The sequence below is a fragment of the Arvicola amphibius genome, chromosome 9, assembly GCF_903992535.2.
Source record: "Arvicola amphibius chromosome 9, mArvAmp1.2, whole genome shotgun sequence".
In the NCBI taxonomy this organism is placed as follows: domain Eukaryota; kingdom Metazoa; phylum Chordata; class Mammalia; order Rodentia; family Cricetidae; genus Arvicola; species Arvicola amphibius.
Genome location: NC_052055.2, coordinates 118811672 through 118826760, shown reverse-complemented (window position 1 = coordinate 118826760; position 15089 = coordinate 118811672). Strand labels below are relative to the sequence as shown.

General features: G+C 51.0%; 1 protein-coding gene across 2 annotated transcripts in view; it reads left to right on the top strand.

The window, feature by feature from the left end:
• The first annotated feature begins 403 nt into the window (after window positions 1-403).
• Window positions 404-15089, top strand: part of Slc37a1 (solute carrier family 37 member 1) — a 49713-nt gene continuing 35027 nt past the window's right edge. Inside the window, exons 1-3 of one of the 2 annotated variants that reach the window (XM_038342398.1) lie at window positions 404-928; window positions 4347-4547; window positions 11517-11598. In XM_038342398.1, coding sequence (XP_038198326.1) covers window positions 4492-4547; window positions 11517-11598 — 138 coding nt within the window. In that variant the 5' untranslated portion in view covers window positions 404-928; window positions 4347-4491. Of the gene's footprint in view, window positions 929-4276; window positions 4548-11516; window positions 11599-15089 lie in introns of both variants that reach the window. The other variant, XM_038342397.1, reaches the window with a different exon arrangement.

Genomic DNA, 15089 nt, shown 5'->3' with positions numbered 1-15089 from the left:
CGCCCTGAGGGACCTGGGAGGGCATGAGAGGCAGGTGTGGGGACCCAGGGACAACTAGAGGATGCCCCAGCCGAGTATTCAAGGGCCGTCTGGGTCCCAGGGCGCGCGCGGGGCTGGGGTCAGGGGGCGCGCGGGAGAGGGAGGAGCTGCTTCGGGCCGGCGCCCGCAGGGTTGAGAAAGTGAAAGGGCGGCCGCTCCAGGAAGTCTAGTGCAGGAAGCGCGCGGCGCGGGCTGCCGAGCGCAGGTAGGCGCGGGGGCGACAGAGGACCCTCCCCAGCTGCGCGCACCTGCCAGCGGCCGCGCACCTGCCAGCGGGCCCGCGCCCCGCGCCCTGCGTCCCCTCTTCGGCCTCACCGCCGTTTGTCCCTGTATGCTGTGGCTGGAGAACCCGGGACCAGCCAAGTGGTTTTCCTAGAGGGAAGTCTTTGAAGCAAAGGATCCTAGAGTGGCCTTGGACGACAGAGCCGGGCGATCCCGGGCGACACCGAGTTCCCGGGGAAGAGGAAGCAGAAGGCTCCCCCAAAGGCCCGGGGCTGGGATCGCCTAGCTGTGTTGCCGGGTCCCCTCCCAGTCCCGGGCCGCAGTGACAGCTGTGGGGAGTCGGCTGCTGGAGACCCAGCGCTTTGTCTGCAGCCGCGCGTTGGGGACGTGGGCGTGCCCGTAGCCTCCGCCACCCGGCCAGGAGGCTGTACGACTGGGGAGGAGCCGGCTCGCAAAGCCCTTAGGAAAGCTCGCAGCCAGCACCCTGGGTTCTCTGGTTGTTTGTTTGCTAAAGAACTGCTTCCTGGAGCTCGGGCTCAGTGACCAACGCAGTGACAGCTAACCTTCTGGCAGTAATAAAAGCTTTAAATCACCGGAAAGTCTCCCAGGCGTATGCACCAATCTTCCAGCACTCGGGGTCCACCCTGGGATCTTGGTGACCTTACAGGTAAAGATTTACATCTTAACTGTAGACCCTTCCTCACCTCTGTCTAGGTTTGCATTCCTAAACTGCCTTTTCCTGGTCTTCAGAGCTTTCTGCACCTGGGCTCCCCGTTGCCTGCTGGCTCGGCTGCCGCCCCGAACTTGCGTGAAGTTGGGCGAGTTGGTAAATAGATCGGCTTAGCACATTGATTTCTTTCTTCATACCTGGTTAGAGGATACCTGGAAATTCCCTCTCTTGGGGGAACCGGTTTGCACCCTGTGGTCTCCAGAGTAGATTTACAGGTCCAGTTTCCTGGGCAACACCTGGGTTGCGTTGTTCGTTGTGAATGGGCTAAGAGCAGTGGTGGACAGAATTCTGACTCCTACTTGTATTTATGCCCAGGACAAGTGAAAATAACTGTTTCTGTTTATCTCCTGTGGGAAATGGAGTCTTTAAAGGCTTAGAAAGTGCTTAATTGGAGAGGCTGTAATTTGTCTTGGTTTAAAACAAAAACTCTTGAAACTTAGAGGGAGTTGTCTGGTTCTCAGGTTTGTCCTTAAATGCCCTCATTTTGACACATTGCCTTAGGGTGCTATGATTTTTGTCCCTGTGTTGGGGAAAACCCTTGAGGCATTATTCTTTCTTTTGCTAACTTCTAGCCACTTCTGAGTCTCCTTGAAGGGTGGGCAGACCTTGTTCTAGGTGGCTCTGAGCCCTGGGGCTGGAAGGACAGTTCATAGCTGTGTCTGTTCTACCCTTGGCCAGGCTCTGTCGGAAGGGCTGGCCTGCACAGCTTCTGAGCCTGGCAGGGGTGGTGTCACAATGCAGTAGTTCCTAATTGTTGTCCCTTCCCTGTCTGATAACACTGCCTTCTTATCCTTTTCTTTAATGGGCTGAAATTCACTGGGTGCTTCTAAGAGGTGACTTTTAAAAACTACTTTTCTGTGTTGAGGCTACACACCAGAGCCAGTCAGCCAAGCCACGTGCTCCCCCTCTGGGAGCTCCCCCCTCTGTGTGGGGATGGGCAGGAGGAAGTGTACTTAAGCCTGAGAAAGGTGCCCCCAGGCAAATGGAAGGCCTGGGATTAGACTTCTAGCTGGGCTAGCTGTCTCTCCTCTTAGAGCTGTGGTTCTCAAGCTTCCTAACTCTGAGACCCTTTAATACAGTTCCTCATGTTGTGGTGACCCCCATGAAGTTACTTTGTTGCTACTTCCTAACTGTAATTTTGCTACCGTTATTGCAGTGTAAACATCGGATATGCGAGAGTTGCCACCCACAGGCTGAGGACCACTGTTTTAGAGTGAAAGCTAAGCCTTGGGCTCCAAGAGGGTGTGTCAATAGCCATCCTGACCCAGGAGTTTGAGGGAACAGATTTTGGGGATGTTGTCCAGGCCAGCAAAAAAAGGGCTTTGTTAAACTGAGTTCTCAGCACCCCAAATGTGGAATCACCATCTGTCCATCCCAAGGTACACTTCCTGTGAGTATGGATAGCACACACACACACACACACGTACATATGTACATACATCAGGGGAAGCCGGGAGTTTTTTTCCTCTTTGGACCTTCTGGAACTTTGCTGTTGGACCAGGTTTTGCTGGATGACACACATAGATTTTGCTGGTAGCAAAGGGTAAATTTTCAGTATTTTGATGGAGGAAAAAATTAGACCCTGATTATCCATTTTCAAGCCTTGTACAGTTGAAACCAAATCCTTTAACCCAAAGCTATCATCACAGTTAATTCACGGGTGCACTAGAAGCCTATATAGGATCAAGCCCAAAAAGAACTCCTTTTGAGCAAACCTTTTTTTGAAAGATAATCATTTACATAAGGAGATCTGAGGCAAAGTCCTACAACTTTTGATCTAATCCAGAGGCAGGATCTTGCTACTATGCTCTAGCTGGCCTGGTACTCACTAGGTAACCCTGACTGGACTCCAACTCAAAATGGTCCTCCTGTCTCAGCCTCTTGAGTGATGGGATTACAGGTATAAGTCACCAGGCTGGCTCCAGCTTGCTCCTGTTCTGCACTAGGATATAGGAAGCCCGCAGAGCCACCCACATTGGTATTAATGGGCTGTCTGCTGTGTACCAGGCCCTGTGCCAAGGCCTTCCTGAGATCACGGCTTTGTATAACAGTGTTGGTACCATTAGGTCATCACCCTCATTTTTGAGCTGGAGAAGTTAAAGGAACAGACTGGCTCACTTCACTGTAGGTCTGTGGAGGGTCAGGAATGAGTGACACTTGCCAAGGCCCCATGGGACCCTGAGAAAGGTGGAGCTCTCCTGGCTGGGGTAGAAAGGGCCTCTACACCTCCATGAGGGTTGTGACTCTGGTTTCTGGGCTAAATAAACTGTCTTCAAGGTTGTTGGTTGTCTGCAGGTGAACTGTGGGGTTTGGGACCCAAAGCCTCTGCCCTGCAACTTCACTGCTGAGCTACACCGCCAGGATATTCGTTGAGGCAGAGAAGTAGATTCCACTTTGGAAAAATACAATGATTGGGGAAAATATGCCCGGAGGGTGGTGTGGGGAATCAGGCTAGGAGACCCGCCAGCGCGCCGGGCCCCTTATCTGTTCTCTGGCTTTGTTCTGTCCCACCTAGCGTGGCCCTTCGTCAGCCCAGCCTTCAGAGCAAGCTCATTTCCCAAGCCAATGACGTGAGCATGGGAGAGAGATCCACAACGGCTGCTGGGAAGTTCATCCCCAGTGTTAGGTGTGGCAGGCTCAATTGCAGAACCACAGCCTAAGCAACTGACGATTGATCCCTTCTGCTGCTTTCTGCCCAGGCCCATAATCCTCTCTGGCTGAGGCTCACAGGAGTCCTAGTGAGCAGTAATGGAACGAGCTAGTCCAGTGCCCGCCCCCACCCCATGCTCTGATAATTGTGCACATGACTAAACAATAGATGTGTGCTTTGGGGCAGACTGGCCAGACTCGTGTCTGGAAGCCCTGAAGGCAGCGTTGAGTGCCCACTTCCCCTCAGGAATCATTAGAGCACCCGTGAGCTCCATTTGAGCGTTCTGCCCCAGGGCATCCATGGTGGGAGCTTCCTCTGGCATCAGAAGTGTAACTTTGATCAGCTGTCGGTGGCTTCTCCCCATCTGTGGAATGACTTCTGCCCACCAGTGTTTCAGAGGTATGAGCATCAGGACCACAGCTTGCTTTTTATTTGTTTGTTTGTTTGGTTGGTTGGTTGGTTTTTCGAGACAGGGTTTCTCTGTGTAGCTTTGGTGCCTGTTCTGGAACTAGCTCTTGTAGACCAGGCTGGCCTTGAACTCACAGAGATCCGCCTGCCTCTGCCTCCCGAGTGCTGGGATTAAAGGTGTGCGCCACCACCCAGGACCTCAGATTCTTAATGTCTTTCTCCCATAGAGCTTGGCCGAATCGGATGGAAAGAAGAGGGGACATGACTCAGTAGGACATGTTTGCTGTTGTTCTCCAGGCTGTGTGAACTGCAAGGCTGTCGAAAAGAAAAGAAAAGAAAAGAAAAGAAAAGAAAAGAAAAGAAAAGAAAAGAACAGAGCCATAGCCTGTCTTCTGAAGCATCTGATTTCGGGACTGGAGCTCCGAGGTCAGGGGCTACGTAAATGGCTCGACTCCCTGTGGGCATTCGTTTCATCGTCTCCTTCTCCCGGGATCAGTGGTAAGCTCCGGCATGGTGATGTGTGGGGCAGAGCGGCAGGGTGCATTGGGTGCCTTTTTCACCCATCTTTCATTATAGAGCACGGGTGTCAGGCTTTCTCATAGCTTTGGCGTGGTGGCCCTCAAGAGTCCAGTGCTTTGGTGGTGACATCACAGACAGTATTTGGACTCCTAATCTGTCAGGAAGGAAAAATTCATCTTTTCTCTTCTTTCTTATTTATTTATTTATTTATTTATTTATTTATTTATTTGAGACAAGGTTTCTCTGTAGCTTTGGAGCCTGTCCTGGAACTAGCTCTTATAGACCAGGCTGGCCTCGAAGTCACAGAGATCATCCGTCTGCCTCTGCCTCCCAAGGGCTGGGATTAAAGGTCTGCGCTACCACCGCCCAGCTCTTTTTATTTTTGTGGTGTGTGTTACAATATAAAATAGTTTCCCACTAGCCCAGAATGGAGTATAACACAGGTTTATTTATTAGGGGGAAGACTCACAGAAAGAGATCCACAGTCCTCTGCATATGCGGGGGAACTAGAGCGGAATCCAGCAGCCAAGGAGGTCCCACTCGCCCCTATGTCTCCATTTATAGTACACGGGACTATGCCCAAAGTGGACTAGCATACCAAAGGCCATTGGCTGAAGGACTTCCCACAGCGCTGGTGTTGATATCAAACCCAGGGCTTTGTGCACGCTAAACAAGCATGCTGTCACCGAGCTGAGACCTCAGCCCTGCTCCTCCCCTTTTACTTTGAGTGCTTGGGCACTAGCAAGTTAAGTGGACAAGACAAGTGAGCAAGAAAAAGGGTTTTCCTCGTACAGTCATGGAGGTTCAGAGAGACATGTGAGTCCCACGGTGTATTTAGAATCTGGGGCTTATTATCATCTCTAATAGGAGACGTGGAAAAGGGCACTTAGCAGGAAAACAAAGGCTTTTTGAAAAGAAGAAAAGAAAGTCCTTCAGATCACAGGCAACAGGAGCCTGTAATGCCTATCACCAGTGGAGGAGCCACCTTGCCTTTCTGGTTGCTTCTGTGGAGACAGTTCATGCCACTGAGGTTCTCTGTGGTCTTTCTCGGGAAGCTAAACTCCCTCTCTCCTCTGCTCAGCATGGCGGTTGTCTACACAGTCTTGTTCTGGTCCACTCACCCGCTCAACGATCCGCTGGGCTCTTCCAGAAGCTCTCAGGGCGGGTTTGGGAACCTCTGCAGCTGGCTTTCCTCGACAGCTCTCCCTTGAGGTCAGCTAGGGATCCAGTCACAACCCTTCACACACTCGTACTTGGAGACGGTTTAGCTTGTCTTGTGGACCTGTGGTGTGCTCTTGTGTCCACAGATTGCTACTGTTTGCTGTTTTTCTCGTCTGTTCCTCCTACTTTTACGTAGATGGGTGTGGTAGGCACTGTACAGTTTTTATTTTTTAGATATTTCTATGCAGATTTTGTGTTTTGCTGGGCATGTTGTCCAATGGTGGAGTGCTGGTCAGCATGAGGCCCTGGGTTAAGGCTTCAATCAGTGGTCATGTTAAAATACCATGTTCAGTGTCCAGCAAGATCTTTGACGGTTCCTGTTCCATCTAGAATCTGCATGTTGCATTTTGCCATCTTGCAGGGTTTGCCTCCTTCAGTCTAAAAATGTCCCATGGCCTACCTGTCTTTTATGACCTTGAGTCATGGAAAGGTTCAAACACCTGTTTTATGGGTTGTCTTTCATTTTGGATATGCAGGTGTTCTTGGCTAGAAGTCAGATGGCACCTTCTGGCAGGTGGGGCTGGGGAAGAAAGGGGCTGAAGATGCTGTGGGGGAGGAGGAGGGACTAGATGTATAGAGGTTGTGGTGATATTTTGTTTGTGATCTAGCAAATAAAGCTTGCTTGAAGATCACAGTGTGGAGTTACTAGTTAGCCATAGAGGCCAGACAGTAGCAGCACACACCTAATCCCAGCACTCTTGAGGCCTTGGCAGTAGGGTCTCTGGACCACACGAGATTGATCCAGTCTAAAAGAGAAACAGAGCCAAGCGGTGATAGCTCACACCTTTAATCCCAGCACTAGGGAGGTGGAGACAGGAAGGGATATATATGGCTGGGCAGAGAGAGGAATATAAGGCAGGAGGAGACGGGAGCTCATGCCATTCAGCCTGAGGATTTGTGGACACAGGATCTTGCCCACTTCAACCTGAGAATACAGTAGAGGTAAAAGATGTCTCTAATGGCTGGCTCCTTTACTTCTCTGATCTTTCAGCACTTACCCCGAGATCTGACTCAGGTTCTTATAATTAAGACCAATTCGAATTCACGCTGCAGGAGGTGGAATGAGAAGGGACCCCCCAGAGGCCCAGAGCAGGTATGCACACCTAGCTCTGGGTCCCCTTCTGTGTGCGGCTGGTCTGCATACCCAGCTCGGGGTCTTCTGTGTGTGTGTGCCTCTTCCCACTGACGGGAACCAGGGCCTCAGAGACACACTTATGCCTCGGCTGGCAGGAGCAGCAGAAGTTGGGCAGGAATTCCATGCGATGCCAGGAAACAAAGCCATGAGTAAGACACCAAGGCACTGTTGCTTGCTGACAAGATCTAGGACAACTTGAGACTTCAAATAATTGATCCTAGGAGCAGATGGTGGCCCGCCGACTGAGAAAAGTACCTGATGCATCCTCACAGATGTCCCCCTGTGAACCACAGGACAGGACCATCTCCGTCATCTCGTGCATGCTCCCACGAGATTCTTAGTCTCTACTTAGTGTGGAAAACGGCCCTGTGGCCAAGGCAGGCGGTGTCTTAAATGACCAGTGTCAATCTCAGCGACATCTGTCTCCTGATCCAGGCGCTGACGAAGTCATGGCCTTCCTTCTGTATCTGGTTGCATGGTTTCTGAGTTCAGAAAGGGTTAGGATTCATTTCTAAACCAGCCACACTGATGACTAATTCTCAAAAAAAGCACTTGTTGAGTCCCTATGTGGCTGAGGCAAGCAACAGCCAACCAAGACCAGATGATGCCGCAGTGGCTGCCGCTGCTTCTCCGAGGATCATGACACTCAAGGACACTGTATTAATTACTTGTCTCATCTCTGTGACCCACAAAAAAAAGCAGCTTAAGGGAAGAAGGTCTTCTTGTGCGTGTCTGAAGGTGCAGTCCCTCCGTGTAGCGAGGGAAGCTGCTGTGGGCTGCTGTGACAGAAACACAAGGCTGATTTGCTCTTCATCTCCGTGGTACAGGAAGTAGGGCCAGTCTGTAAGCCTCGAGGCCCAGTCCCCACACATCAATTTCTAAGACCCCTCCCCAAAAGGTTTAACCACCTTCCAAAGCAGCACCACCAGCTAGTAGTCATCCATACATAGGATTGGCAGTCAAGGATAGCAATGGATACAGTCCAACACAAAACCATAAATTGTCTTAAACCATGAGGTTTTTTTTTTTTGTCTGTTTGTTTTGTGGTGGTGGAGTGTGGTGTGTGTGTGTGTGTGTGTGTGTGTAAATTTTGGTTATTGTAATTTTACTGCATGGTTCTTAAGTAAAATAGATGACAGTGTTATAATGTCAAATAGTTGGGCATGTCTGAACCATAGCAGATACCCCTGAGGAGAGTCTGGAAGTGCATCCGGACCCTGAGCTGGCATTGATAGGATGTTCATTTTTTTGCTAGAAACTCAGGGTTAACCTAGGCTCGATTCTTGTATTGACATGTACTATTTGTCGTTACTGCTTAAGCGGAGCGGGCACTGGAGAGAAAACTCTGAGGCTGTCCCGGCTTCTCTTTGTTTACTTCATCTCCCCAGGTCTACCATAGCATCACATAAAACCAAAGTTGTGCTCCTCTCCCGAAACAAAACACCATGAACCCAGTTCTCAAAACACAGAAGCAAGTCCCATGCAGTTCGAAAGGCAGCAGGGTCATGGCCGTCTGATAGTTCCAGGGATGTCTCCGATCTTTGTGCTACTGCATTGCCAACCAGCCAGTTACATCACACTGCTCTCTCTCTGTCTCTCTCTGTCTGTCTCTGTCTGTCTGTCTGTCTCTCTCTCTCTCTCTCTCTCTCTCTCTCTCTCTCTCTCTCTCTCCATATGCCCTCCTCTTTGTCTCTGTGTCCTTTTTCCTTTTTTGAGACAGGGTCTCTCTATGTAGCCCAGGCTGGCCTCAAACTCACACCCGTCTCTGTCTCTTAAATTCTGGGATTGAAGGCCTGCACCCCCATTTCCAGCATCTTCTTTTCTTAAGAGGACACTAGTGTTATGATTTTTGCCAGCAGGTCCTGAGCAGCTTGTGGCAGGGCAGGCTGGTCCCGGCGACAGTGAGGTTCCCTGACTGGGAGAGCCGCCAGCCCCGGGCAGGGCCCAGCCATACCGCGAGCCGCTGGGCAGGCGACAATGAGTCCCCGGAAGGTGCAGGCTCCCAGCGGCGAGCAGGTGGGAGACACGTGGACAGACACATTGTACAGAATAGAATTGGATATTTATTACTTAGAGGAGAAATGGGGGGAGAAGAAGAGGACAGAGAGAGAGAAAGGGAGGGAGGAGAAGTGGGGAGAGAGGCAGTAGGGAAGCTGCCTCTCCAAGAGGAAGAGAGTGAGCTCAGGCTGGAAGCTGAAGATCAGCCTGCCTCAGCGGATGGGGGAGGGAGTGGGTGTGGCTTGTCTCTTAAAGACAACTAGTCCTTGGGTCAGGGCCATCCGAACCTGACAAGACCTCATTCTAACTCATGACATCATCAGGACGTTATTTCTGGATGAACTGATGCTCAGAAGCCCTGCTCCTGTCCACGCAAAATGGCTCAGCTTTGTTAATGGTGAAGAGGATAACGATAAGCCATGGGAGGTGGTGGTGGCGCACGCCTTTAATCCCAGCACTCGGGAGGCAGAGGCAGGCGGATCTCTGTGAATTCGAGGCCAGCCTGGTCTACAAGAGCTAGTTCTAGGACAGGCTTCAAAGCTACAGAGAAACCCTGTCTCGAAAGACAAAAACAAACAAACAAACAAACGAAGGATGACAATAAAGGACCAGGCAGAACAAGGACTCCTGAGGGACCTCAGTCCTCATAGACCAGGATTGTTCTTCCGTGACCAAGCAGGGATGGATGACCACTAGCTGAGAGCGATTATTACTTGTAGACCCTCCTGGAAGTCTGCAACTACTGCCTTTCCCACACCCCAGGTCCTCTAGGAAGCTGATGCCTAAGGAAGAAGGGTGACTTTGGAAGTTGGGGAAGTAGGCTGGGCAGCATGGCACTTGTAGATAAAGGCTTCCTTTTCTGCCTTTGGGAAATCCTGCCTGTTCTTCTTCATTGGCCTTTGACTCCAACCCTCTGGAGGAGGCTTGTGAGCCCTGCCTCCAGGAGGCTCTCTCTCTGTGAAGAGTCCATTTATGGCTTCACCAGCAGGAGCGTGGGCTGTCCGGAAGAGGCCCTTTGCCTGCACGCTTTGTACCACCTTCCCCAGCCACCTGAAAAGGAGCCTGATGGAAAGCGCAGCCTGTCCTCCTCATCTTGACTGAAACCTAGTGAGGACTGAGGAATGTGGTCTGTCAGGGCCCGGCCCTCCGCATCCCTCATCATCAGGATAGGAGAGTTTCAATTCCGGCAAGGGGTTGACAGAAAGCCTGAGGCCACTGAGTCATCCTTCCCTCTACTCCTGTTGAGCCTTAGTCGGGGGGCAGCCCTAAGCAGTCATTGCTGGAAGGTGTCCAGGCTCCTGAGTCCAAATGAGAGCCTCTGAAGGGAAACCCATGCCCAGGCTGCCCCTGCCTTGTGTCTGGGGAGGAGCTAGAGCCTGGCTGGGAGCTGGAAATGGCGCTGGGGAGGTCAGTGTGCGGCTCACAACCAGCCTCAGGCTCAGCGCAAGGGCCACGTTAGCAGCTTTGGCCAAAGAATGAAGAGAACCTGTTCTGCCCCAGGCAGGCTCTCACAGACAGACTTGCAGCTTATCCCTTGCTGGGGCAGCCCCAGCTCTGTCTCCTGAGTGCGGTTTGCACTCCACAGGTTTACCTTCTCCTTGTCACCTTGTGGGCTGGGACAAGTGTCCCGTGGACTTTCCACTCGGTTTCCCCAGGGAGAAGAGGGTTCAGACGATTCTATATTCTGAAGCCGGTTTCTACATGAGGGTTCTTTCCCACAGAGCGACCACCCTCCTTCCTCCACGTCAACCAGGGCCTTTGTTTAAGTCTGGAAATGCTAATTTTAGCCTCTATTTTTTTTTTTTAAAAAAAAAGCAAGCATCTGTTTATTGCTTTTGTTTATGTGTGTACGGGCGTGGGTTTGCTCCTGTAATGGTGGGTTGTGGAAGGTCAGAGTACAGCTTGCAGGAATAGATTCTCTCCTTCTTCGTTCTGGGCTTCAAATTCAGGTCATCAGGCTGGGTAGCAAGCAGCTTCGTTCCCTGAGCCACCCGCTCTCCTTGCCGATCTCTTCTCCTGACTGGCCCAGGCTTTAGCCCTTCCCTTCTCCAGGCATGAGCATCCTAGGGAGACTCACTTCTTGGGGTTCATGGTTTCAGAAATCTTGTAGTCAGAGAGGGGGAGAGACTTGTCCCCCCCCCCCCCCCCCGCCCCAGCGTGTCTTCGTTCTTGTCAAGCAGGTTGGCTCCATGGGCTTTGAAGTAAATGGCAGATGCAAGAAAGGGTTTCTCTGGTGCAGAGAGTCACTCAAGCAAATGAACTGAACAGGAGATAGGGCCTGTGGGAGCCATGTAGGGGATCGAACCCTCAACCCACGGTGTGTGACACTGTTACTGGGTAGACGGCCATCAAACATGCCCCCAAGTGGAATCCACTCAAGAACTGTTTGTTGTTATGACCGAGTGATAGAGCAGAGAGGCTGGGACCCAAGAGGTCGGCATCCCCAGCTCCTGCAGGGCTTCGGTGGTCTCGGTTCGCACAATCAGGGATAGCAGTGTTTTTATGTCCTGAGACTGTCGTGAGATTTGATTGGGGTTGGTGCATGGCTAATTGCACAGACACCTCTCATGCCCCGTCTGCTACGTGTGTTCCAGGTACCGGGCCTTCATCTTCCTGCTGACATTCCTGCTGTACACAAGCTTCCACTTGTCCCGAAAGCCCATCAGCATCGTGAAGGTAAGAGATCACACACAGGGCTCTCCGGTAATCGACCTGAAGACTGGGGACTCTGGGAGCCGGAGGGCAGAAGGATGAGGGCAGGAGATTGTTGGAGACTGCTTATTCCAGCATCTTCCTTTCAGGGTCTTTTGCCATGGTTTGCTTTATTTTCCATTTTCAGAAACTCAAATCTTTACAGTGTTTCATGCTTTATCCCCTCAGGGGCACACCTCCATCTGACTACAGCTCCAGAATCCCCAAACTTAATTAAAATTTATATTGTCTGGTTTTCTTTCCTGGCTCATCTCGTCTTAAACGCTTCCCCAAGCGGCTCCAACGCTTGGTGCAGTTTGACCCCTTGCCTGGTTCCGTGGCCCTCTCTGCGGCTCACACACTGAGTGTACACGGGAGAGCAGGGGATGGGCCGAGGACAGGTGTCTCATTGGACCTCAAGTCCTCTCTATTGACATCAGAACTAGGGAGGAAGCGGGTGTTTTCTCACCCCACCTTACCTGTGGGCCAGTCACAAGAGTGAATCGCTTTTGACTAACGTAGAAGAAACAAGGCTGCTTCCTGGGGCCAAGACCCACCTATTTATGGCTCTGTGACGCACTTGCCTTCCATCTGCCAGTAGGGACCTGGTCCAGGACTCTGCTACTGTGACCTTCCCAGCTGAGCAGGGCTAGCTGCCCTTGAAGGGCTCCCAGCATTGGAGAAAAGGTAGGGGCCTGCTGCCCCTGGGCGCCTGGGCACCTTCTCCGGCGTGTTTATTTACTAAGAAGGTTCCAGAGTTTTTCCTTGGCTCCTGGTAGCCAGGAGTTTGCCGTGGAAATAAAACACTCGGAAACCTTTAAGAGAGGTTTCAAAGAGACCTGAGGGGGTAGGAAAGCAGTCAGTGGCATTAAAAGCTCCCGGGTATGACATGTGACAAGGGCTCTGACGTGGGCCCAGTGACCAGCCCTGGAAATTTGAATGCTGTCTCTGTGACTCTTCCTGCTTAGAGAAATTCCTGAGTGGCCCCAGACAGGGGCCTGGGTGAGCACCGAAGACCTGGGGTCAAACAAGGTCAGGGAGCCTTCCAGGGGCTTCTGGGACCCAGCTGGAAAGATTGGGCCTGCACGGTGAGGGAGGGACCACTTCCATTACCAGGTTGATGGTGGGGTGTCACCAAAGAGTCACTTGCCTGTGGGACTGGTTTGGTGAGTGTTCTGGGAGTGGTCACTGTAGGGTCTCTGGGGCAGGATCTGACCCTTGGACTCTGCCTGCTGAGCAGGAGGAGTTTTGCCAGGAAGGGTGTGAATGTGGTCCAAGGTCACACTCTCCTTGCCTCAGGTGTGCGGAAGTCACCGTTGGAGCCTCTGAGTTTCTTAAAGAGGGGTCTTGGTTTGAGCCAGACTTCCATAACCAATGGTCTATTGTGTTAATTGTCTAATGCGGACCTCACAGCAGCCCTTGGGTGTCATGGGGAGTAAGTGAGCTCATGTTAGTGTCTTTTACATTGGTCCTCTGGCCCCAGGGTCTCTATTAATTTTTTTAAAGATTTACTTATTTATTATGTATACAGTGTTCTGCCTGCATGTATACCTGCAGGCCAGAAGAGGGCACCAGATCTCATTACAGATGGTTGTGAGCCATCATGTGGTTGCTGGGAATTGAACTCAGGACCTCTGGAAGAGCAGTCAGTGCTCTTAACCTCTGAGCCATCTCTCCAGCCCCCGTCTCTATTATTTTTTAAGGTCTATCTATTTTTATTTTTATGTATAAATGTTTTGCCTACATGTATGTGTTAGGAAAAAATCCTAAGAAAGGGTGACTCCCCTGGCACAAAGAAATCCAATTAGATCAGATCAAACCGAATTAAGATGCCCATCATTTTATTAAATACAATGCTCTCAGGTGGCCGAGCGCATGGCGGGGAGACAGGAATGCGGGGAGCACGTGCAAACAAGGAACCACATGTTTCTCCTCTGGGAGCCTACTTAAATACCCTGTGGGAGTGGTATGCTGGGGTTTGGACTACAGACTAATGTAACTCCCAGGCCAGGGGGGCTGGGATGGATACCAGGGGCTGGAGGCTACTCTCCAGACTTAACAGTATGTATGTGTATTGTACGCATGCCCGGCGCCCTCAGAGGTCAGAAGAGGATGTCAGATATCCTGAAACTGGAATTATGAACAATTTTGAACCACCATGGTTCACATGTGGGTGCTGGGAACCATGCCAGGGCCCTATGCAAGAACAGTCTGTGCTCTTAGCTGTTGAGCCATCTCTCTAGCCCTGGGTCTCTGCTACTGACAGTGCTGGCCTGGAGTCTCCAAGACAACTGATTACTTGCATATCGTCAGCATCTAGTGTGGTTCCCTTTACCACCCAGACTTTCCAGTGTACCTTGTGTATGGATTAGCCTTATGCCAAGTCCTGCAGGCTACTTTGCCTCTTGATACAGACAAGACTGTCTGCATGTATGATGTAGACGTTACTGAACTTTGGGAAGCATGCACTCGCTGCAGCTCCCACTGTAAATGACACAAATGGCCCCACGGATGGGAATGATTCTATCAGGCACCCAATGAGTCACCATCTGCAGTCTGTATTTCCCAGAAGGTTGTTAACAAAGCTGGAATACATTTGCTTACTGGACTTGGACCTGGCGGCTGAGACTGAGCTGGGTTTCGCCAGTGATCATGACTCACTTCAAGTGTTGCTGGGTCAATCAGGGTTACACTTGTCCTGAATCATCACTGACTACTTTTATTTTTCTCCGATTTAAAAAAAAAAAAGTGCCTTTAAAAACACAATGATAAACCTAGAGCTGGGAGGATAATGTTGTCCCTTCCCATGATCCTCCACCTGTAGCCATCTTTATTTGAGGCAGATGTCTTCCCTGGCTGGTAGACAGATGGGGTCTATGTCCCCAAGGAGGGGAACTTTGGGGGGGTTCTTCTCCAGGCTGGGCCAGATCAGAACCTGTAAATAGATGGTTTCTCAGAGAATTACTTTTGCAGGGTCCCTGGAGTGTGTGTAGACAGTTCTCTTTGTGCACAGAATTGAAAATGGTAGGAACCCCAGGGCAAACAGTAAACAGAAGTCAGAAGGGCCAGAGCTGTCGAGGAAGCTGTTTTCTGAAGTTTCCTTTATAGACAAGGTCTCAGGATGTGCCCCTTGCTGGCCTGGGACTCACCAAGTAGAGCACACTGGCTTCGAACTCTCAGAGATCTGCCTCTGCCTCCCAAGTGCTGGTGATGCAAAGATTCCCAGGGAACATTTTAGTAAAAAGTTAGGACACCTATAGCTAGGATCCACTGTGCTTTTTGTCTTTTTAACTTTTTAAGTACATTTATTTCTTTATGTGTGGGGAGTGTGCACTGGGAGGTCAAAAGATGTCGTGTGGGAGTTGGGTCTCCTTCTGCCTGGTTCCTCAGGCTTGTAGCAAGCACCCTTGCCTGCTGAGCCGTTTGCACCAGCCCTGACAACACTCTTTTGACTGGTCAGTTCTTTTCTGTGTGTG